This window comes from Papaver somniferum, chromosome 4 (assembly GCF_003573695.1).
Source record: "Papaver somniferum cultivar HN1 chromosome 4, ASM357369v1, whole genome shotgun sequence".
Classification (NCBI taxonomy): domain Eukaryota; kingdom Viridiplantae; phylum Streptophyta; class Magnoliopsida; order Ranunculales; family Papaveraceae; genus Papaver; species Papaver somniferum.
In genome coordinates this window covers 21,964,221-21,987,783 of record NC_039361.1, presented here as the reverse complement: position 1 = coordinate 21,987,783, position 23,563 = coordinate 21,964,221, and the positions used below count along the sequence as shown (strand labels likewise).

At 34.9% G+C, this 23,563-nt stretch overlaps 2 protein-coding genes and 1 long non-coding RNA gene across 8 annotated transcripts; 1 reads left to right on the top strand and 2 right to left on the bottom strand.

The window, feature by feature from the left end:
- Positions 1-2,259: 2,259 nt before the first annotated feature.
- On the bottom strand, positions 2,260-6,811 carry LOC113274918. 6 transcript variants are annotated; one of them, XR_003323316.1, is made up of 11 exons: positions 6,581-6,811; positions 6,449-6,505; positions 6,261-6,333; positions 6,066-6,171; positions 5,845-5,917; positions 5,292-5,410; positions 5,085-5,121; positions 3,632-4,247; positions 3,369-3,433; positions 2,775-3,146; positions 2,260-2,693 (listed from the first exon to the last, which is right to left on the bottom strand). It is a non-coding gene; the product is annotated as an uncharacterized LOC113274918 (long non-coding RNA). The 6 variants fall into 6 exon arrangements; XR_003323314.1 differs by having other exon boundaries at positions 2,775-3,433; positions 3,632-3,728; positions 3,944-4,247; XR_003323317.1 differs by having other exon boundaries at positions 2,775-3,433; positions 6,066-6,186.
- A 550-nt stretch (positions 6,812-7,361) lies between these two features.
- Positions 7,362-8,405, top strand: LOC113272158 (serine/threonine-protein kinase PCRK1-like). Its single transcript, XM_026522049.1, has 3 exons — positions 7,362-7,766; positions 8,138-8,237; positions 8,326-8,405. The coding sequence occupies exons 1-3, from the start codon at positions 7,362-7,364 to the stop codon at positions 8,403-8,405; spliced, it is 585 nt and encodes a 194-aa protein (XP_026377834.1).
- A 1,284-nt stretch (positions 8,406-9,689) lies between these two features.
- Positions 9,690-12,594, bottom strand: LOC113273605 (transcription factor LAF1-like). Its single transcript, XM_026523266.1, has 3 exons — positions 10,800-12,594; positions 10,558-10,687; positions 9,690-10,460 (listed from the first exon to the last, which is right to left on the bottom strand). The coding sequence occupies exons 1-3, from the start codon at positions 10,936-10,938 to the stop codon at positions 9,821-9,823; spliced, it is 909 nt and encodes a 302-aa protein (XP_026379051.1). The 5' UTR covers positions 10,939-12,594; the 3' UTR covers positions 9,690-9,820.
- Between the last annotated feature and the right edge of the window lie 10,969 nt (positions 12,595-23,563).

The following is a 23,563-nucleotide window of genomic DNA, read 5'->3' as shown; positions in this document are numbered from 1 at the left end:
CCTAGTCACACTTTTATTAACAAAAATTATTGAATACAAAAACAAAAATATTTTTAACTAATCATGTACCTACAAATAAGTAAAAGAGGGATATAAGGAGATAAAATTTATTTTTTCCTAATATTTAGGATTTTATATCTAGAGGATGTCTTAAAAATGATGCCACATATGAAACATCCATATTCACCATTGGAGAAGCTCTTAATGCGTGTAATTAGATTTGTGGGCTTTGCTATTATTACTAGTGAAAACTACATCCACACCCATTTTTCAGATTTTTTCCACTATGAAATCCACGCTCAGAAATCTTCAGGCGCGCACCCATTCTCGGTGAAAATATTTCTCCCAAGCCCATAGTTTATAAAATTTGGTTTCGGTCTTTTTTGTTCTTCTAACCTTCGATTAAATTCACAGACCAGATGAGGAGGAGGAGGATGACGACCAAAACCATCAATATCTCATATCCCACCAAAAAGGGTTGGATATCTCTCTCTTCACCAAACCCTATTAATGAATTTCTCAATCAATTTAATCAAAATTCCAGAAATACAAGGAAGAATCAATTGGATGCAACGAAGTTTGATGGAAGGAATTGACTTGTATTTTAGAAGTTGTGGGAAGCTCGTTCTCTTACCGACTTTGGATTTTTTCTTTATGGCAACAATTATTTGGGTTTTCTCAAGTTAGTACTAGATTTTGTACCCGTGCTACACCCGGGCATCCTTTTCTTTTAACCATATTTTTTCTTTGGTAAAGCTCGGCTTTGGCTTCGCCTCGCCTCGCCCCGTCCCAATCTGTTTTGGTGTGACTTGGCTTCGCCTCGCGTCGATTTGAGAAGAAAAGATGAATATCATTCACATGTCAGTAATGGTTGCCGCAATCCTTTCCTACACATTGAAATCAGAAAGAAGTTGGGAGTGAATCATCTAAATGATAATTTGGACAATAACTTATTAGGGTTGACTAAGAACTAAAACTTCATTCTATAGTAGTTCATTTCTCAAAATCATTAACTCCTGAATGTAAAGTTTCCATATTAATTTGCTTTGTCAGATGTATCAACATCCACCGATGCATCAATTTAAAGGAAACCTAACTAACTACAGCCTAATCATCCTAAAGTTGTTGAGCCGACTTTATTATTTCTGAAACCTTTATGCACATCATTCACCATTCACCATCATGCAATTGAAATTATTTCCTAAAGTAAAAAAACTACATGCACACACATTTCGGTGCTATTATTTCCTAAACAATTAATTTGTCAGGCATCTTTTTCTTTAAATCATATGTTTTATTTGGTAAAGCTCAGCTTCGGCTTCGCCTCACCTCGCCCCTGTCCCAATTTGATTTGGTGTGGCTCGGCTTCGCCTCGCCCGAATTGAGAAGAACAGATGAATATCACTCGCAGGTTTGTAAGAAATCAGACATTTGAAACTTCATATGACTGTGCATGTAACACTGTGATAAATCAATTTTATGAAATGTAACTCAAATTTCGTTTACGGTTTTGCTACTCTAGAGATTCTGTTCAGCACATATAGGCATTTAGAGGCTAAAGAGAGTCATAAATTTTTAATTTTGTGTGATATGACTTCGCCGTGCATTTTTGAGTTGGTGTCGCTAGACTTCGCCCCACCCCTTCAACATACATTTTTGATTTGGTGTACTACGTATACAGATGAGTAGGTGACAATCAAAACCGGAATCTTGTTGTACATCAGTCTGAATGAATAAACCTCGATTAATTTTTAGTTGAGCATTTTGTATATTTCTTCTAATTTTGGTCAAATTAACTGCACACAGTATGTATACATTTAACAAAATATTTGGAATGGAATGAACATGATAAAAATAAAAATTACTTCTTCTGTTTCGTTTTGATCCTCAAACACTTGAGAACATTATTAAACCCAAACAGTATTTATGCACTCAACTTGAACAAAAATTCCCGACCGCAGATTATGGCTTTATGCCTTCAACCGCAGATAGTAGTTTATGCCTTGAAGCTATCCTTATATTATCGAATACTAATTACCTTTGCGGATGTGCTCCACCATAGAAATATCTGCTAAGTTTGGTTTTGGACCAACTGTAATAGACATAGCATTATAGAGCACTTCAACAACTTTGTTTCAGGTTAATTTGATAATTCATTAAAATAAGAAAAAATAAGAATGTTACATCTTTGCTGATCTAAAAAGAGAAGAAAAAACAATAGTGTGGATCATAAATAAGAAGCAAACTGATGACATGAACTCAAACCAAGAAAGAAAAGATGTAGTTTTGGTATATATACTTGAAATATATATGGTATCTCTGCAATGTTAGTATTTATTTTGGATGTTAGACCTCCGCTAATAGACTTTTGTGAAAACATAGTAAGCCCAAGCAATATTTATTAACCTGTAATCTCTTATGTGACTACAAATACATCATTAATATTTACTGACCATATTCATTACCGCCAGTTAGACTGCTGCCTTCATATTTAGCAACACCATTATTCTTACCACAGCTTGGTGCCACTTTTTATTTATCTTTTCTGCTTCTGTAATTGGTGTTTTTGGTCGATCTTCTGTGCTTGCATTACAACTTCATGATTCTGGGTGACTTCTTTCATGCTAACTGATGTAGCCTTGATAGAATTTATCAATCGGTGTAAAAGAAAGCAACAACCTTGCGTATACAACCTAAACAACAAACAAAAAAAAGTTGTATATTCTGGTGACCTGACATTGCATAATCCTGAAGTGTTATATATCTATGAATACCTGGAAAAGATCAACTCAGCTGGTAGAGCTATAAAGATCCTGCCAACAAAGATTGCAATATACTCTCTGACCATGTCAAGATCCCATCAGAATAAACAACTTCCCTCCTAGTATATACAAAAAGGGAGTCTCTCCTATGTGTATGTGAAAAAAGGGTTGTAACCCTTTCTCTAGTCTTCAATCATTTTTTTTTTATGTGAATGCGTCTTCAATCCCTTTTTCAGACTGCTCACTGCATATTAGAGGTAGTCCAGATGGTATAAAAATAATCCACTCATACTGGAACCGGCAACGATACCTATTTATCTTTAGTCCCTTCGTTAATCCTCGCTGCATATTCCAAGCTTGCATACGCATCTCACACTTGCCTTTCTGAAAATCCAGGAGTAAGTATATCACGAAACTATGCAGAGGAAACAACGGCTTTATGGATGGAAAGATGCGAACAATGTTTCTTTTTTATTTTTTCCACGGAAAAATTTCTTTATTTTGTTAGCAAAAGCCTTGTTTTTCTCTCCTTTGAGAAAAAGTGGAATAGAGCAATTTTGAGAGTGGGTGAGGGTTGTCGTTAAAGGAGGAGGAAGGTACTCCCACCGCGCCACGCATGGCCTCGCATGACTTAGGATTTCAAAGGAGTTAGAATAGTGAGCCGGTTACACCTGAAAAATTCCATTACCGGTGTGAAACTGTATTCTTTGAAAATGCTTCATTTTATAACACGAAAATATTAACTAACATTATCCAACTTACCAAAGCAGAGGTATGGGGATCACCGTGAGACGGAAGAAAGATCTACTTAAAGATGCGCACTAAAACATATACATAGAAAAAAGAAAAGACAATAAAAGAAAAAACACCTGAAGGTTGTCTTTACAGTATTCATATCACATCCTTGTCCTGAACACACCGTCTTATAAGAAAATCATCGTAAAGCCTTTTCCTGACATGATAAACCTGTTTATGGAAAACAAAGAGAAAATAAAATAAATGTTTTGAATTGTCGCATGGCATCCATACTGCAAAGATATACAAAAATCTTACCTGCAAAAAACAAATACAAAAATATTAATTTAATGATTAATCGTAAACAAAGATATATATATATATAAGTCATTGAAAAATAGGAAGAAGAAGAAACTCTTCTTAGATATATAAGGAGATAAACAAACTCTTATATCAGTCATAGAAAAATAGGTGTGGTTCGGTTTCGCCTCGCCCCCGTCCTGATACATTTTTGATTTGGTGTGGTTCGGCTTCGTCCCGTCTCGTCCCGATGCATTTTCGATTTGGCCACCAAGAATCAATGTCTTTGGTATATATTTGATTTGGTGTGATGTAGCTTCGCCACGCCCCATCGTGCATTTTTTATTAGGTTTTGCGGGACTCCACCCACCCTCATGTCCCGATGCATTTTTGAATTGGTGTGGCTCGACTTTGCCCAGTCGCGAAGCATTTTTGATTAGTATCGTGCGGCTTCACCCATCAATTACACACTTGATTAGAACAAACCACCAAATCACCAAACCATTTGCACATATTTAGTCATAATGAATTACACACTTGATTAGAATAAACTACTCTCGACACCTACATATGTAGTCATAATATTCAGGATTATATGACATACGACTGCCAGTGTATTCCGACCAAGGATCTAGGCTATGTAAATATCGATGTTAATCAGTCATAAATGTCGGATATGGACAAAACTGAACCAAATACATGGACGACCTACTAAATTAATTTCGCAGACTGTGTAATAAGCATTGGAAGGTGTACGTCTAACCATGCATCGGAGCTTACTATTCTATTTTCCACATTCACCATGCCAGTGGCAAAACAAAGCTACAGAAAAACTTCAACTAAATGTAAGAGACAAAAATGATCATTGGTCAAGTACATTCCAGTGTGTGCATTTAAAAAAGAGAGTATTCTATAAGCATCAAATTGTTCGCAATTACTGTCAGAAAATACTTGCCCAGAGGAACTCGGAAAAGAATAAGCCTGAGCAGCCCATAAACCACTTTCTTATAAAAAAAAAGAGTAAGCACCGCGACTTACAAATCAACATTCAATAAATGCAATATGTGTAGTTTATAGGCTTTTCTTTGAGCCATGTAAAACTTTATTCTTGTGTATTAACTTACTTGAAAGTAAAGACACATTGAAGAAAATGATAGAGTCAGAGCTTTAGCAGGGAATGTGTAGTTAGTGTACCAATCCTATTCATCAAAAGTCTATTGACAACAAAACCATATAATGTCAGCTATGTTTATTCAAAATATTAGATAAGAGACTATGGATTAGTACCTCATAGTTATGATTTCAGTTGATAGTATTTCACTTGCTACACAAAAAAAAAAAAAAATCAAAATATCTATCAACCCAAAAAATACTGAACGAAAAATGTTGCAAGAAGCTGCTTCGTTTTGTCTGTGCATTATGTTAGATGATTTAATAAAATTAATTCATATTCACACGCAAATCAAATGATGCAAATATTCATCTATGTCGTACCTCGATCAACTCAAGTTAATTACTGACGACTCTATGTATGAAAGCCCAAGATAATTTAGTTGTGAAGCTCTTGGCTACTGGGTTTGCTACTTTCTTGGTAATAACGGTACTTGATGAGTCTGCAATGAAAAAAAATAATCAATCACATTTCTAAATTAAGATTTAGTAAACAAACAATGTTAAATGGCATCACCCATAAATAAAACTAAAATGCCAATTATGATCAAGTAAAACACCGAAAAGGGTAACCTAGACATACAGAACTAGTGTGTCCCTTATAAGGTCTTATTTTTACATACTTTCGGAAATAGTAAACTGCTTCCTTTTTTAAGGACAACTACATTATGGAGGTTGTGGTGATGGAGTCTGTTGAAGAAAAAAAATCCAAATAAATTAACTTTGAGGGAACAAAAAGCAAACTCAGATATCAAATCCATGCAAACTGCAAAACAAAGTTAATTTCTAGAGTATAGGCACACCTACATTCTACAATTTAGTGGTGGTGGTGATGGTGTCTGTTGAAGGAAGAAACCCTAATAAAAAAAATGCAAACCTCGAATTTTCGCAAACTTGGTGGTGATTCAATACAAATCTCAGTTGTCTGCAAGCTGGAGGTGGTTGTGATTCTGCATTTTTGTTAAAAAAATGTATGTATGACACACCTTAAATCAACCAAAAGGTACGCTAGAAAATAAGGAGCTTTTACTGACGATCAAAATCAACTCTAACATTTACTAAATCAATCAAAAGGCACGCTAGAAAATAAAGTTATACCATTAACTCATCGGGAAGCCACTGCTAATTTTTATTTATTTCAGCTCAACCTTCGTCCTCCATTCGTTCTTAGAAACAACTTTTCTTTTAAATTGAACACTAAACCCTACAAAAATGACAACTATCAATATCGAGTTGTCAGAATCGAAACCAAGAATCCCTATTGAATGTATAGGAAGCAATGGTAATACTTACATTCAGCTTGTAATACGTCTCAGTTTGGTCCAACAGACAACATTTCGTTGTTTATCAAGAGAAAAGATCGTACCTGTAAAATAAAACATGGGTTAGGGTTTATTGATTATACCTACAAAACTAAACATGGGTTAGGGTTTATTGATTAAGAGAAACGAAAAGACGGAAAGAAAAGGATTAGGGTTTACCAAGAGCAAAGTTTGTACCTACAAAATAAAACATGGGTTAAGGTTTATTGATTATACCTGCAAAATAAAACATGGGTTAAGATTTATTGATTCAGATAAACGAAGAGACAGAATAAAAGGGTTAGGGTTTACCAAGGGCAAAAATTAGTTTTAGAATTAGAAAAGTGAACAGATAGAAGATGGTATGAACAGAGAGACGGAGAAGGAGTGCAAGGAACAAAAGAACATCAGTTGATTAGTGATTAAACCCTTGTCAAGTTTTCTTGCTGTAGGAAACAGGAAGAAGAAGAACTCTTTAGGCCGTGTTCCATAAAAGAGAAGAGAGGAGAGCGAGATTAGATTAGGTTTTGTTGTTAGCGGTATTTTTCTTTTCTCGGGTTCTTTTTTCTGGAAATTTTGGGGGAGAAACCGTTTTTTTCTCTCCTTTGAGGAAAAGTAAAACGGAGCAATTCTGTGAGTGGGTGAGGGTCACCGTTCAACGTGGAGCCTAAAGAGCTTAGGATTTTAAAGGAGTTAGATATTAGCTTCTCCTCCGGTACCAATTTGTAAAGAGCAACAAAAAAAGGTGAAGTTTTTTCTTCTGTTTCCATGACAATTGAAAGAGAATTTTTTGTTTTTTCAATTCTTTTAGTAATGTGGCTTATAATTTTTCTCATTTTGATTCTCAATCTGGAGAAAACATGGTTTTCTTAGGTAAGGCAATGGGATTTATGGATTCAGTTTTTTTTTTAATGCAATCATGTCTTAGCTTAGAGACAAATGTTGCATTGTGCTGTGGTTAATGTCAGCTTTGGCTACTATTATAATGCGTTCATAATTTTGATTTGTTTAGCGGGTATTATATTTTTGATGTTTTCTTGCTTTCTAAATGCAGGGAAGAAATTACTGTTTGACTACTTTTTGTTGAATAACCATGAGATGCTTTCAATCCGATAACGGGGAGAAGAGAAATGACCTGATAACTACTTCTACTACAAGGTCGTCAATGCCTCATTTATCTTCTAGTGCTTCTAGGTCGACCGATGATTTTAGAAGACTTGATTCTGCATTTGGATCTCAGAATTTATCAGACATAAGTGCGGGGTCATCAAGCCAGACCCCAAGCCGGAAACATTTACGGTGTCCAACACAAAAATCTAACAATCTTAGAGTGTTCACATTATCTAAGCTCAAGAGTGCAACAAAGAATTTCAACCAGCTTCTCATGATTGGTGAGGGTGGGTTCGGGTGTGTTTGCAGGGCGCGGATAAACAGTTCGGAGGATTCACGTGCTAAGATCGATGTTGCTATTAAACAGCTTGGCAAAAGAGGATTGCAGGCAAGTTCATCTCATTTAATTTTGTTTTTCTAGTAATGCTTCAAATTCTGTATGTCAATGTACTATTGTAGTTCTTCATGTAAACTTGCTAGCAAGAGGCCTAAAAATACACATATGATAATTTATACAACAAGTATGCACACATATAACAAGAGAAATGAGTCTATGTGTTGCATTCCAAATTCTTGATAGCCTCCATAAGAATACGACTACACTTTCTTCCTTTTTTGTGACTCCTGTTACATAGAAATGTCCCTTATTTACGTCTGACTAAAAAAAATACATAACTAAACATGAAAATTAGCTTCTCTTTCATACGTGATTTTCTTAGTATTTCATGCTTGCCTTTTATTTATGTTGGTACCTTTCAGGGGAAAGAGGAATGGGTTACAGAAGTAAATGTACTTGGAGTAGTTGACCATAAAAACCTTGTAAAATTAGTGGGTTATTGTAACGAGAACGATGAAAGAGGTATTCAACGGATTCTGGTATATGAATTTATGAAAAATAGAAGTGTGGAAGACCATTTAACGGATTCTGCTTTACAACAGTTGATTAGAGCTAAAAGGATGCTGCAGTGGCAAGGCAAAAGAAGATGGAAGTGCAGATGGGTTTGGTGTGCGTGTGACGTGCATTTAAAAGAAAATGGAGGTGTGAATAGTGATGCATAACATTTTATGCATCTACAAATTTGTTGCATAACTTGTTATGCATTCTCGAAATTGGTTGCATAACACGTTCTACAGCTTTTTTTTTTTTTTTTGCATAACTACTTATGCAGTCCAGAAAACGGTTGCATAACACGTTATGCAGCTACTTTTTTCTTAGTATTTAAACCAAAATAAGGTTGCATAACTTATCATGCACCTACAATAATATCTACATAACATGTTATGCAGTCGTGAAAATATGACTGCATAATGCATTATGCATTGAGAAAATTGTTGCACAATCTTTTATGCATCGAGAAAATAGAAGCATAACCTGATATGCATCCGTAAATATGGATGCATACTGCATTATGCATCAATTTTTTATGTACACACTAAAAGCAACCAAAACAATGGTTACATAACTTGTTATAGATGCATAATTTTGTTATGCAGATGCATAATTTGTTATGCAGTCGAGAAAATGGTTGCATAATTCGTTATGCGTCTACAGAATGTGTGATGCATCTTTTTTTGTGGCTGCATAATGGTTATGTAGTCAGTTTTCGAAATTTTGCCTAAAATGATGATCACCTCCGATTTTTTCGTGAAAAACAAAAATTTGATATTGTTGTTTGTACTCGTTGCATAGATCTTTTAAAAAGTTTTCAACGATATAAAATTTGTAAAATTCCAAAGCGCGGATTTTTAGATATGTTATATCCAAGTTGTGCTGCCAATTATACCCCTGATGCATAACTCGTCTTGAGGATGCATAATCCGTCATGCAGACATTTTTAATAATTTCATATAATTATGGGTGTCACGAAAACAATTATGGATGTCACGGTACCTAAAATTAATTGTGGGCCTGACAATTAGAATATTATTTTTTTTGGACCTGCGACTAATTTTCCCTTATTACCATCATTTTCGTCTTGCGCTTGTTCCAAGAACTCCAAAAGAGCCCGCAAAAATATCCTTAATTTTCCTCTTTGTGTTCATTTGCTATTATCATTTTCGTCTTTCTCTTGTTCCAAGAACTCCAAAAGAGCCCGTAAAATATCCTTAATTTTCCTCTCTGTGTTCCTTGTAATCCAGTTCAATAAAATCGAAATCAAATTCAACCATTTCGTTGCAAACTTTTCAGAGCACCAACACGAAAAGATCCTAGTATTTCACAACCCTGAACCTTAAACCAAACTCTTGAGATAGTACGTGGAAATGGATCTAATAAACAAAAGATAATGAAAATAAATTATCATGTGAAACTCATAGTTCGATTTAACGTAAAATAAATATAGTACAATTGTTTAAGAAACATGAACTTCAAATTAACAAACTAAAAATGATATTCACAGCCATGCAACATTAAAAATTACTTCTAAAGCTTCATTTTAACCCTCAGTAGAACATATCATTGCTCAACATAGTGAACTCTCTGTGAATTTCAGCAATATTTCCATAATTCATAAAATCGGTTCCAAGATTTTCCGGTTCTTCCACTTTCGGACAGAATTGGACATAGCGAGAACCACTATTATGTAATAACCCATTATCAAATTCACTCCCATAAACTTCCTCCTGTGGTAAAAACTCTTCACTTATACCACCAGTAAAAACACTTGAATCATCCAAAATTTCTTCTGGAGCCAAATTTGAGTTACCTGAATTCGAACCATTTTCGCTATGATCTTGATCAAGAAATAACCACTCCGCGAAAAATACTTTTGGAAGGAAACTTTGGTTTGATTCTTGAACAGGTTTAGAGTTTGAAGCTGTCGTCGAACTTAACTGGTCGTTTCCGGTCCCTCCAATTTGTTCGGAGGATTCGAAAGAACCTGCACTAGAAATCCTGGTAGAACTTGTCCCAGTTGAAGCAGCACTAGCAGATGTACTCTTAAATTCATCAAAATCTGAATTTACACTTTGATTTTTGTTGAATTCTCCGGCTTTCATTAATTTCTTCTTAAGATAAGAATTCCAATAATTCTTAATCTCATTATCTGTTCTTCCTGGCAAATGTTGAGCTATTTGTGACCACCTAAATATATCATCAAAAACATTATTCATCAGTACTTCTAATTAATTAATCGTAATTAGCATAAGTGTTCTTGGATAAAAATAATCCCTATGCTTACTTGTTTCCTAAAAGCCGATGAAGTGCGACAAACGTTTCCTCCTCTTCGGATGTAAATGTTCCTCGTCTTAATCCCGTCCTCAAGTAATTAACCCATCTTAGTCTACAACTTTTCCCGTTGCGTTGCAAACCTGAAAACCCCATTTGCAAAGTTCAGAATTCACAGTATTCATCTAAGAACTCTTCAAACAAGAATATGGTAATTTCGAAGCCACGCCTGAAAATGCACATTTAACGACTTACCAGCTCTTATGGGGATGGTACTCCAACAGCCATGACCATGTTGGAGGACGTAATTTCGTAGTCTTTGATCCTCCTCCGGTGACCATAACCCCTTTTTGTGCTTCATTTTGGGATTTTCGCAAGTCTTGCACCCCATCATCCGGCAACAGTGACAACTCTTTTCTTTAGTGATTAATTAGTGACTAATCACAAGACATATGAAAATGAGTTTAGAGTCTAATTAGGGATCCATGCAGATGAAGTATGAAAGTGAAGAATAAATAGAGCTAGATGATAGTGATGAATTTAAAGGGTACTGAAATTTTGTCGTAGGTTTAGACTTGTGATCATTAGTAAACTGCGTAGGTATGCAAGTAACTAATTATTGATTAGGTAGAGAAACTAGTTAATTAGTTGATTAAGCTAATTATTCTGTTTTAGCTAGAAGTCAATAAAAACTTGGTGTCTTGTTTTAGCTGAATGGGCTTCTTCTTCTTCATTTATATTTCTTAAATAGAAAATAAAATAAAATAATGATAAATGAAAAAAGAAAAAAGAATACAAGAGAAAATTTAAGATCAAAGTCTCCAACCAAGAATGTTACACAACTTGATCAATCAATAATCCTTTGAATATTTCATATACTTAGAAGTCCACAAGATAATTATGCACTCAACATTTTGAATCGGCTCTAGTGTACACATAGTTTAAATTTGTTCTGAAATTATCTGAGTGAAACTTTCTGATTTGTAGTCGTCTCGTTCCAACTCCAAGTATATGCTTTGCTCATTTTTCTCACAATAATATACGTCAGTCTAGTGTGAGTCACTATACACTAGCTAATAGTACTCACTTGTAGCTAACCAATACACTATCATTTTGTTTATCAGGAAGTGAAACTTTAATCTTCAGTCCGGCCACCTATGGGCCACTTCAATTTAGCCGTCTTTAACTTTTTACCACATTAAGAAAACAAAAACTGCTAGCCAGGACACACCTATGGCGGCAAAAAAAACAAAGCGTGGTCGAATTTAATGAGACGCCAATAACATATGTACTCTGTCACAATATTGGGTGGTAACATCAGGGACCTGACTTTAAAATTTGCTAGTATTAAATTCTTTAACGATCAAAAAATAAAAAAATAAATACAAATTCATAACATTCACTAATCATTGGTTTTAGAATTTCTCATCCAAGTGTAAATGGTTTTAAATTTCACAAGATTATAAACAGCTCCTGGCCAGTGTATAACGTATAAGAATGATTTCTCTTGTTTGTTGGTTTCTGGATAAAGATAGTACAAGATAAGATATACACGGTTACATGGTGTACAAAACTACAGCTCTAATGTTGTGTGCAATAATCAAAAACAAAGAAAAATCAAATAAGCAAAAAGTTATTGATACTTAGCTCCTTTATAGTGGAAGTGATTGCTTTGACGAAATGAACAAGCTCCCCATATCTCCGCAACAACAACAAGGAAAAATTTTGGAAACCATAGTGAGTCGCGTGTTCAACACGCTGTCCTTAAGACATTAGCGCCCGGCTACACTCAAGAGTGATGCTATAGCCCTCACAGGACGGATATCTCCAGGATAAAACACCCTAATACACCTACTACTAGCATATGTAGTAGATGCTCAACTTGAGCTTGGAAACTCCGAAAAAAACATTAAAGAAAATCGTGAATGCTAAAGAAAGCAATACAAAATATTTCCCTTGGGAGTCTCTCTAATATATAGAGAATCCCCTTTGGGGTCTCTCTAAAATATAGAGAAACCCCTTTCCCATGTTTTCCATATAGGGGTCCCTCTAAAATATAGAGCAACCCCTTTACCATATAGGGGTCCCTCTAGAATATAGAGCAACCCCTTCTTTTTCCATGCTTTTACAAAAGAAGTGAATTTGTTTATATAATTGACAAACTCAAATTAAGAAGAGCTCCTCCCCTATGTGGGACTAAAAATCTTATATAGTCTCTTAAAAACAACTAAAGAGTGGAAACTCCACTATGTGGGACTAATAAGTTTTCATTCACAAAAGAAACACTAAATTAAAATCTTTAAAAAGTATTTTTATTAATCGTTTTTCCAACAATCCCCCACATGAATGAAAACTCAATAAAACGTGAAAAACACAGATAGATCTTGGTAAATCAACAACCCAGTCTCACGACCCGAACTGACTGAACAAACAGACAGATCGTGCATGTTGAATTCATACTAGCCATTTCAACGTCCTCTCCTTCACATAGTAGTCATACTATGGATTGCATAAATCATAATAATATAGAGAGCTTTCATCTTTAGTTTCTCACAAGTGAGATTAAAGGTTTCTTTCACCAAAGTGAAAAATCATGAACTAGTGAACCCTTAGTGACCCTTAGGTCCTAAGAACTAGTAATACCAAGACCATAAAAACAACATAAAACTCATTTTCTCAAAATGAATTAAAAATAGATAAAAATGAAAAACAGGAAATACCACTATAGGCAGAGGTGTCCATGAGGTCTTGAACCTTTTCTTAGTGAGAGATTACCGGAACTACTTGCTAGACAGTGAACGCGATGTCTTGAACTGCTAGCGTTTGGTGTAATCCGCGATAATAACCACGCATGATATCTCCAAGGTTTCTGCCAAGCTCGTGCCGTTGTGTCCATTTTGGCCCTGGACTTATCCTGTTTCTCAGAATGCTCTAGAGAATCAGCTCATATTCTCATAGGAAGCGACCCACTTCCCCATTCAGATAGATGAATTCCATCAAGAGTGTTTACTGCTGCACCCCACTTCAATCTTAAATTGAAACTATAGAACTCATTAAGACTTATTAAAAAGTCATCCTCCACATGCAGTCACACTATCACGTCTACACCATAAGGAAGGGACAGAGAATGGAAATCTCTGATAGTATTTACCTTTACCCACCACAAATTAGTTTCTCATTGGAAACCTTGATCATGGGATCTCCAGTCAGCAAGGTTGAGTATCCTTCATGGTAAGTTTAATATATGAGCTTAAGCCCCAACCCCCTCGATGCATTTTTGACTATCTCTTTGTACAAACCTTTCGTCAAAGGTTGCGCGAAATTCTCCTTGGACTTTAGCCAATCAATGGAAATAACGCCGATTGAGATTAGTTATTACTTAGCTTTAACTATTATAGCTTGGCTAACACAATGTATAGATATAGCTAGCACAGGCCTATGCCAGAGAGGAATGTCTTCTAAAAAGCATCTTAGGCACTCGTCCCTCTCTCGTGCTTTATCTAACGCAATACTCTCAGATTCCATAATGAATTGAGCAATATATGTTTGTCTGAAAAACTTCCAGAAACAAACCCTCTTGCTAGAGTGAAAACATATCCACTGGTAGACTTAGACTCCTCTGAGTCAACTATCCAGTTTGCATCACAAAGTCCCTCAAGGACAACAAGATACCTTTCATAAATAAAACAAAAGGTAATAGAGTATTTTAGGTACCATAATACTCTATTAAGCGCATCCCAATGCTCTTGTTCTGGACTACAAGTATATATACTTAACTTACTCACAATATAGGCAATGTCTGGACTCTTACAGTTTATTAAATTCATCAGACATCCTATAACTCTTGAGTATTCAAGTTAAGATATTCCATTACTCTTATTTTTCTCGAATCTACAAGAAGAATCGTACAGAGTAAGGCATGCTTACAATCAGACTGATTGTATCTCATAAGCACAAATTCAACACAATGAGAATGACTAAGACTATAAATGTTAGATTATCTTATAATCCTCATCCTTATGATTACATCAATAAGGTCTAAGTCTTTCAAGTCAACGTTATCATTCAGCGTATGTTTTAGTGGAATTAATTATATCTACGTTTATATCAAGTATAAGCATATCATCAATATACAAGCATACAATCACATAGGCATCCTTAACAAGTTACTTGCAAATATACTTGTCAGATTCATTACCTTAAATCCCTACTCATTATCACATGATCAAACTATCATGTCACTGTTTACGTGCTTATTTGAAAACAATACAAAGATTTGTTCAACTTGAAATCTTTGTCATCACAACCTTTCACTACAAAGTCCTCAGGTTGGTCAATGTAAATTTCTTTATCTAATTCACGGCTTTATAAAATTTGTATTAACATCCATCTGATGTATCTCTAAGTTGTTTATGGCAGTAATAACAATTAGCATCTCAACGGAAGTAATTCTTGTCACATGCGAATTAGAATCAAGGAAATGTACACCTACTTTTAGTTTATATCCTTTAGATATCAACCTAGCCTCATAATTTTTCCACAGTTCCATCTATCTTACGTTTCCTCTTAAAGACTCATTTACATCCTATGGTCTTACTTCCCGGAGGTAAACTAGCATGATCCCAAGTCTGCTTCAGACAGACTTTGTCCATTTCACTAAATGAAGCTTCTTAGCAGAGTGGGGTTTCGGTAAATGTTATGGACGAAGCTATATTTTTGGGTCCTCTATTTTAGGTTTAGGGATGGCAATCTTAGCCAAACACCCCCACACTTTGAAGTACGCATAATAAGGTTGTCTATCTTTCCACAGTTCATATGGAGTTTTATCTGATCCTTTGAAAGGTACTCTGTTCAGGATATAGCAGGCTGAGAGGACAGCTTCCCCCCACAAGTTCGAAGGTAATCCTAAACTAATTAACATGGCATTCATCATCTCCTTAAGGGTACGGTTCTTACGTTCATCTACACCACTCGACTGAGGTGAATAAGGAGGGGTAACTTCGTGTATTATGCCATATTTTACACAGAACTCTCCTTTCGGAATTTTATACTCACCACCACGGTCAGACCTAATGGTTTTAATGGTAGTATTCATTTGGTTTTCAACTTCAATTTTATACATCTTAAAGGTTCTAAGGCATCATCTTTACCTCTAAGCAAATATATATGACAATAGCTAGTACAATCGTCTATAAAAGTAATAAACCATTTCTTACCACCTCTAGTTTGAACCGGATTCATGTCAACTAGGTCCGAGTGAATTAATTCTAAGGGTTTAGAATTTCTATGAACATTTTGGTAAAAGGTTTTTTATCATATTTTGATTCTACGCGAATTTAATTTTTGTGTTCAATATCCAAATTAAATTTGGGTACGTAGCCTATGCTATCCAGTTTATGCATTGACTTATAATTTACATGTCAAAGTCACACAAAAGAAAGCACAAGAATCAACTATGTTCATTTTATCAGATTTTCCTTTAAGCTTATAAAGACCCTAAGTCTTATAACTGTCGCCTAAAAAATCACTGCCCTTAGTTACAACAACTTTTCTAAATTCACTTAAGATCTTCAATCTTTTACCATCTACAACATAAAAAGATACAAGATTCTTGCATATGCCCGGAACATGAAAACTTCATTCAATGTGAGAATATTACAGATATGAGCTTCTGCTCGACCTTTTACTTTTATGCAACCTCTGTTGTAGATGAGTTACTCATATATAGTTTCTCGACATCCCCTATCCTCTAATAGGAGGTGAACAGGTCTCTGTTTCAGCAAACATGCTTAGTGGCTCCAAAGTCCACCCATCAATATCTCTCACATTGGTTATTAAAATAACTTCCGACATCATGCCACTGAACTCGTTCTAGTTTTTTTCAACTAAATTAGCATTAACTTACTACTTATTAAGGTTTTTACTTGTGAAGAGAGGGTTCTCAGAGCAGCAACAAAGGATACTCCCTCCCTATCTGCTGATTCTTCAATCGAATTACTTCAAGTGTCATCTCCGAGGGACATGGCTAATAGCCGCATGTGGTTGAAACAAATCTTCCAAAGATGGCAAAGGTGAGAACATCGAACGCAACACTAAGCGTGGTCTTCATAATAAAGGTATGTTTCGTAAACCTGAATCTAGCATTAATAAAGGTCTTAAGACATTAGCGCCCGGCTACACTCAAGAGTGATGCTATAGCCCTCACAGGACGGATATCTCCAGGATAAAACACCCTAATACACCTACTACTAGCATATGTAGTAGATGCTCAACTTGAGCTTGGAAACTCTGAAAAAAACATTAAGGAAAATCGCGAATGCTAAAGAAAGCAATACAAAATATTTCCCTTGGGGGTCTCTCTAATATATAGAGACTTCCCTTCGGGGTCTCTCTAAAATATAGAGAAACCCCTTTCCCATGTTTTCCATATAGGGGTCCCTCTAAAATATAGAGCAACCCATTTACCATATAGGGGTCCCTCTAGAATATAGAGCAACCCCTTTTTTTCCATGCTTTTACAAAAGAAGTGAATTTGTTTATATAATTGACAAACTCAAGTTAAGAAGAGCTCCTCCCCTATGTGGGACTAAAAGTCTTATATAGTCTCTTAAAAACAACTAAAGAGTGGAAACTCCACTATGTGGGACTAATAAGTTTTCATTCAAAAAAGAAACACTAAATTAAAATCTTTAAAAAGTATTTTTATTAATCGTTTTTCCAACATCTAATACCTGCTCCAAATTATTAAAGTTCACATTATTTGTTCATATGGGCATCAAATTATGCAATACTATTAGTTTTATGCCCACGCTAATCATGCATAACTAGCAATATACGGATGGTAGGATAATGGAAATCAAAAGATGCGAAATAATCAAGTTAAAAGATCTTATGTGAACATATTTTTGCTCAATCAGAAAAAATTAGATTATCTTGCACATTGGTGCATATCTCTATTAATGATTTTCTTACTTTGTTGAGATATATGTTTTAAAAACATTAATTAATTTACGAATAGTTATCTCTCATTTAAATGGTTTTAATGTGACTTTTATTCTTTCTTTTAAAGAATAAATTTATTTCGTTTTTAATGTCAAAAACCGTTTTTTGTTGAATAGGTTAATGGTGCTAATTAAGAACTTAATAATGCATGTCATTTAATCTTATTTAATTTTTTGGTTATTGAAAATCAGTTTTTGATAAAAAGAATTTGGAGAGTTGTGAAAAGTCTTTTTTCTTATGTGAGAGTTTTCTATCATGTTTCTTGAGTTTATTAGAAAATGAATTTGTGTGAGAAATAAAAACAAGTGTGTGATCATCCTTGATTTTTCTAAAAGTGTTTCTGAGCAAGAATGAAGTGTAGAAGTTTCACATCCTCTCATCGTGCAAGAGTGATTGTATAAGAGATTGAATTCGGCTGTTTTATCCTGGGGACGACGCGACATTGAAGAACTGCTTGCATAATCTTGGGAAGAGCCGCGAAACGTCTTAAAGAAAGCGACCTAGTCCGCGACTCAGCCATACTAATTGTTTCGTGTTTGATTTTTATTTTTTGCGCAGGCATAATTCAGCAATTGTTCCGACATACTCTATGTACAAGACCAACAGGCAAGAGCCAAGAGCAATGAGCTAAAGAATATCTTGACACCAACAAAATTGGAGTATCTTCAAGAATACAAACAACTAAAGTGCTTAATGATGTCAAATGATTGTATTATTCTAGTATCATGCAGTTCCAAAATTCACCTTTTGTAGTTAAATACTAGCTAAATTACGAAATTTCTTCCACAGTCGCTATTTCTTCGATCAATAGTTAAAAGGAAAATTTCTTGCTTGGTCCTAAGCCCATAAGATTATTTATAGGAGGGTCCAACCGTATTTTATTCTTATCCTAGGGTCCAAAGTTTTTTGAAAATATGGAAATGACTAATATACCCTACTGGTTAAATATGTGTGAAATAACATACTTCTACCAAATCGATATTTTATTTATCGGGAGGTCCAAATTTAATTAAAACATATAAAATACCACAAATTTGAGTACATATCTGCTAAATTTGTGTTACAAATTTGAGTACATATCTGCCACCATGCTTAAAATTTGAGTACATATCTGTTGCACTTTTTACAAATCAGCAGTAAGCTCGTATTCGTAACGAGCACCAGATCCTTGCTCAGTTTGGGGCATTTGATATTGACTCTGACTTGATACCTGTGAGCTCTCTGGTACAGTCTAAATGGAAACGAAATGGTTTAAGAGATCACAAGCAACATTATATAGAACGACAAGTTGTACAATTACTTCATCCTTTACCTGCTGGTTCTCCCACTGTGGATGGAATGAAATTGCAGGCCCTGACTGAAGTTGGCCAACATGAGATTGAGGAATGTGCGTGTTGGATGATGTTACAGAGGGTGGAGCACCTTGCTGATGCATAACAAAGGGATGCATCGCAGCAACCTGTCCAGGCAGACCGTAGGCACCAATTCCAAACAGGGACGAAGGAACAATATGAACTCCAAGAACTTGATCTTGCTGTTGATGAGAAAGGGGGAAGTTAAAGTTTTCTACCCATGCCAACATAAATTGATGATACTGAGTTGGGACGTAACAACATGCAAATTTATCCAACAATTAATTTTGTTCATCACATGTAATGTGTTAATCATGACTGTCAAAGCTCCAGAACTGAAAATGAAAGTGCAGGCAAATATCTGCCATTAACGTTTACAACTGTGATGTTGGAGAGCATTCAAAAAAGGCATCGTTGAACCTACCTTAACTGATCCATTGCCAGTTGAAGCAACAGCCTGAAAATCCTCAACGTTCCCGTTTAGGTAGGCACTAGTATTACCATTTCGAGGGGAACCCCCATTTACACTGATCTGGTTCCCTTTGTTTTGTGTATGTGCTAATGCCTCCTTAGTTTTTGAAGCTGCACGAACCAAAAGAAGTAGCAAAATTGTGAATAAAACAGAATTAGAAGAAGTTTATATCAGTTTGACATATACGTACTGCGGAGTCATGAACTAAAAACTGAACTTCATGTCAAAGAAGTGGCCAAACTAAATTGCATGACAAGAATAGGTGACATAACTATGAAAAATAAGAGGATCGAAACATATATTATAGTATTTTGTATATGTACTGACGGATAAGACTAAAAAATGAGACAAAGCACATCCAAATAGCATTTCCTATCAGTATGAGACATATGTACTGAAGATTCATGAACAACAAATCAACTGCATGACAAGAATAGGTAATAGATCTATGAAAAATAAGAGGATCGAAACAAATATTACAGTATTTCGTATATGTACTGACGGATAAGAATAAAAAAGGTGACAACACTTCAGTATTATACATACATACTCATGGATCGAATAAAAAAAACTGGAAAAACTTCGAATAAAACAAAATCAGAAGAGTAATCACCCCTGCGCAGATAGTTTCTCCTTTTGTGTCCAACCTTCTTGTCGGTGGGGTGCGTGACTTTTAGTAACCTAATCACATGCTCGATGCACACAGCTGGTTCTTTCAAAAATTAGCAACCCGTTTAAGAATAAAACTTGACTACATTTCTAGTATAAATGACTTAGTGGCGAAGAATCAGTGAGTTCCCATTCGACTAACCTTAGAGTTGCTGACAAACAAAAGAATTTTTGTTAGGCCATTCACTTCCTTGTAAATTTGTTTGACAGTTGACAGTTGTAAATGGTAGTTGAATCATGCATGCAATTTCACCCATCATTTTCAGCTAATAATGAAAGGATTTTATAACATTTTATACTCATTTGTTTGTGGAGCGCTGAACAACAAATTACTGACATATGTACTGAAGATTCATGAGTAACAAATCACATGCATGACAAGAATAGGTAATAGATCTATGAAAAATAAGAGGATCGAAACAAATATTACAATATTTCGTATATGTACTGACGGATAAGACTAAAAAAGGTGACAACCCTTCAGTATTATACATACATACTCATGCATCGAACAAAAAAAACTGGAAAAACTTTGAATAAAACAAAATCAGAAGAGTACGCCATATATGTACTGTCAATTCATACCAAAAAAACACTGTAAAAAACTGAAACCAAACCTATAGATGCATAGTAAATACTGATTAACAGTACGTCATATACGTATTGATGGTTAATACACAAAACCAAACTGAAACCAAACCAAAAGCCACCAAAATGAAACTAAAATACCAGATCTACAAACGAAACGAACGTAAAACATGATTTTATAATTAGATCTGGACTATTTTCATCAAAAACCACCAATACATCATATACGTATTGATGATTAATACACAAAGGCAAACTAAAAACAAACCAAAGACAAACAAAATGGAATTAAAACATCAGATCTACTAATGAAATGAACATAAAACATGACTTTTTATCTAGATCTGAAGGATTTTTATCAAAATCGAAGTAAAAAAATTAAAAAATCAAGCATGAATATCGTAAGAACAAAAAATCCACCTACCGATTACACTTGCAGAGCTCGAAATCATGAATCGAACTCACGAATCGAACAAGGACCTCAAATAATCTTCACTTGCAGAGCTCTTCTCTGAAAACATAAATTGAGAGAATGAAAAAGAAAAAAATGTCTCTATCCGTTTTTATATAGTGCGGGGTGTTTTGGGAATTATGATAATACGTCACATATGTCCCGCACGTGTACAGGACCTAGGCTTAAAAAATTAGGTCAAGTTTCATGTTTTCTTTTAATTGTGGACATATGCTTACTGGACTTTAATGGGTGGACCTGCCACTAACTAGTATCACCAAACTAATACCTATAGGTAATTCCTACTAGTTAAAATCAAGGCGGCTTATTTTTATTTATTTTCTATCTTGTTATCGGATTAGGGGGAACTGAATACTGCACACATAATTGCATGAAGTATGAATGATAGATACATTGTTAGCAATTATTGCTATTTTTCTTTTCAAAGTTGATATGTACATAATTGGAGCGTACAATGTTGAATCACAATCACCAATTATAACAATTTTATTCGCATCCGATGAGCTAAACAAGAGTTTCCCCGAACCCTGTTTGTTGATTAAAACTCCGGCCAATGAAGAAAAAGTCTCTCCCATTATTGGTTTTACCTTGGGCGATGGATAGTCATTGCTTCGGCCAATGGAAATCTTGAAAGATTAAGTATTATAAGTAGCCAATTGCCTTGGACGACATACGTATTGCTAGTAGCCTAGACCTAGCTAAGCTAGTATAGGAATATTTCTTTAGCCATCTCTTCAAGTAGTCCTGTCATGTCAAATATCACAAAATTCTTTGTTTACATAGGAAAAGGTTACATCTCATTTAAATATAGACTTGGGACATATTAGTGTTCCAAATTTCAATTAGCTGTCCAATACTAATGACTATAATTTAACGGGCAAGTAAACGGATGAGTTAAGAAACCATGAGCAAATATAATATGGCTGTTTCATATATTTTATAGGCTGGATTAGACATCATCTTCTATGAAATTCATCACGTGTCGTCGTCTTCTCGTTGGATCATATCGTACATAATCATAGGTGACAAGAACATACAATATGTAATCAATAATTGGTGAAAATTTATCTCATGGAGGATGAAACATTAAATTCTAAAATGACAGTGGATTGTGTCGCACAATGAGTCTCGTGCGCCGCGGTTTCATGGGATCAATTGTGCCTAAACCTACTCTTGCTAATTTGTCGAGGAGGAGGCGTGCCGCGAAGCTGTGTCATTCTGGTCAGAGCATGATTAAACGTTATTTGTTTGGATGTCATTCTTGAAGTTGCTCTTTGATTTCTGGAAACCAAAAAAGACAGAAGTTGATTTAGTCTTTTAGAATGATTTCTGAAATAAAAAAGAAAAACTTTTTGTGAAGCAAAAACATTTTACTTCTGACTTCTATTTCTCGAGAAATAGAAGCACTTCCTTTTGGATATCATATCACAACGAAGTTGTTTTTTAACTTTTGGAAGTAAAAAGGTGAAAGCTAATTTTAGTAAATAATTTCAAAATGGCATATAAGCGAAAAAAAAAAATAACTTTTTGTGAAGCAAAAAAAATTTCTCCTGACTTTTGCTTTTAGAGAATAACTTGATCATCTAGAATTCGATTTCAAAAGTTATAAAAGAATTTTTGACTTTATCACGGTGTAATAAAACCTTATAACAAAATTACGTGTTCAAAATTTGGAATCATTCTGGTTGAATCAATAACATACTAACAAGTTATGAGCTAGTAGATAAAAAAAAGGATAAAAATGGTGAAAAATCTTATAAATTTGTGGTACTAGTTGGTAACAATCGATTCCTACATGCTTTCTGGAAAGGTAGTATCCTTTTTGATCTCCAGAAGGAATCTTCGGTGTTTATAGACACAAATATGAGAGAATCTGAGATTCAAACTGAATTACGATTCCGATGACTGAACGACACGTTGCCTCACACACAACCCGCCGAAGGGACTACCATCTCTTAGACTGATCATTCATACATGCAAAGATAATGTTTATAAGTCCATTAACTTTCCATGGTTGCCAGAGCAAAAAAACTCTTCCCTTTCTAAAATGTTCAAAAAATATACTTATCACATGAAGGAGAGAGAGATATGTGTAAAGAAGGTCCTTCCTTAACAGCACAAGCTGAAGAAGCAGATACAATAGGGTTAGTTTGCAGGTATCAAATTGGGCTACAGTGATTTCAGCATTGAAGGCGACTGAACGAATCTATATGATTAGTTGAATGGAATCTCTCCTACCATTTCATGACAAAGTCAAGCAATTTTGAAGGAAGCAAACAAAATAGCTAAATCATGTCCTATCTTTTCTCGGTTTATTCTTTATTCCTAGAATTGCTAATATGGTAGCAGATACCCTAGATAAGAAGGAAACAGTATTTTATTGCATCGTTAATTGGGATATTACTCCTCCTATTTGTATTTCTTTTAAACTTCCAATAGACACATCTAATGCTGATGCTTACTA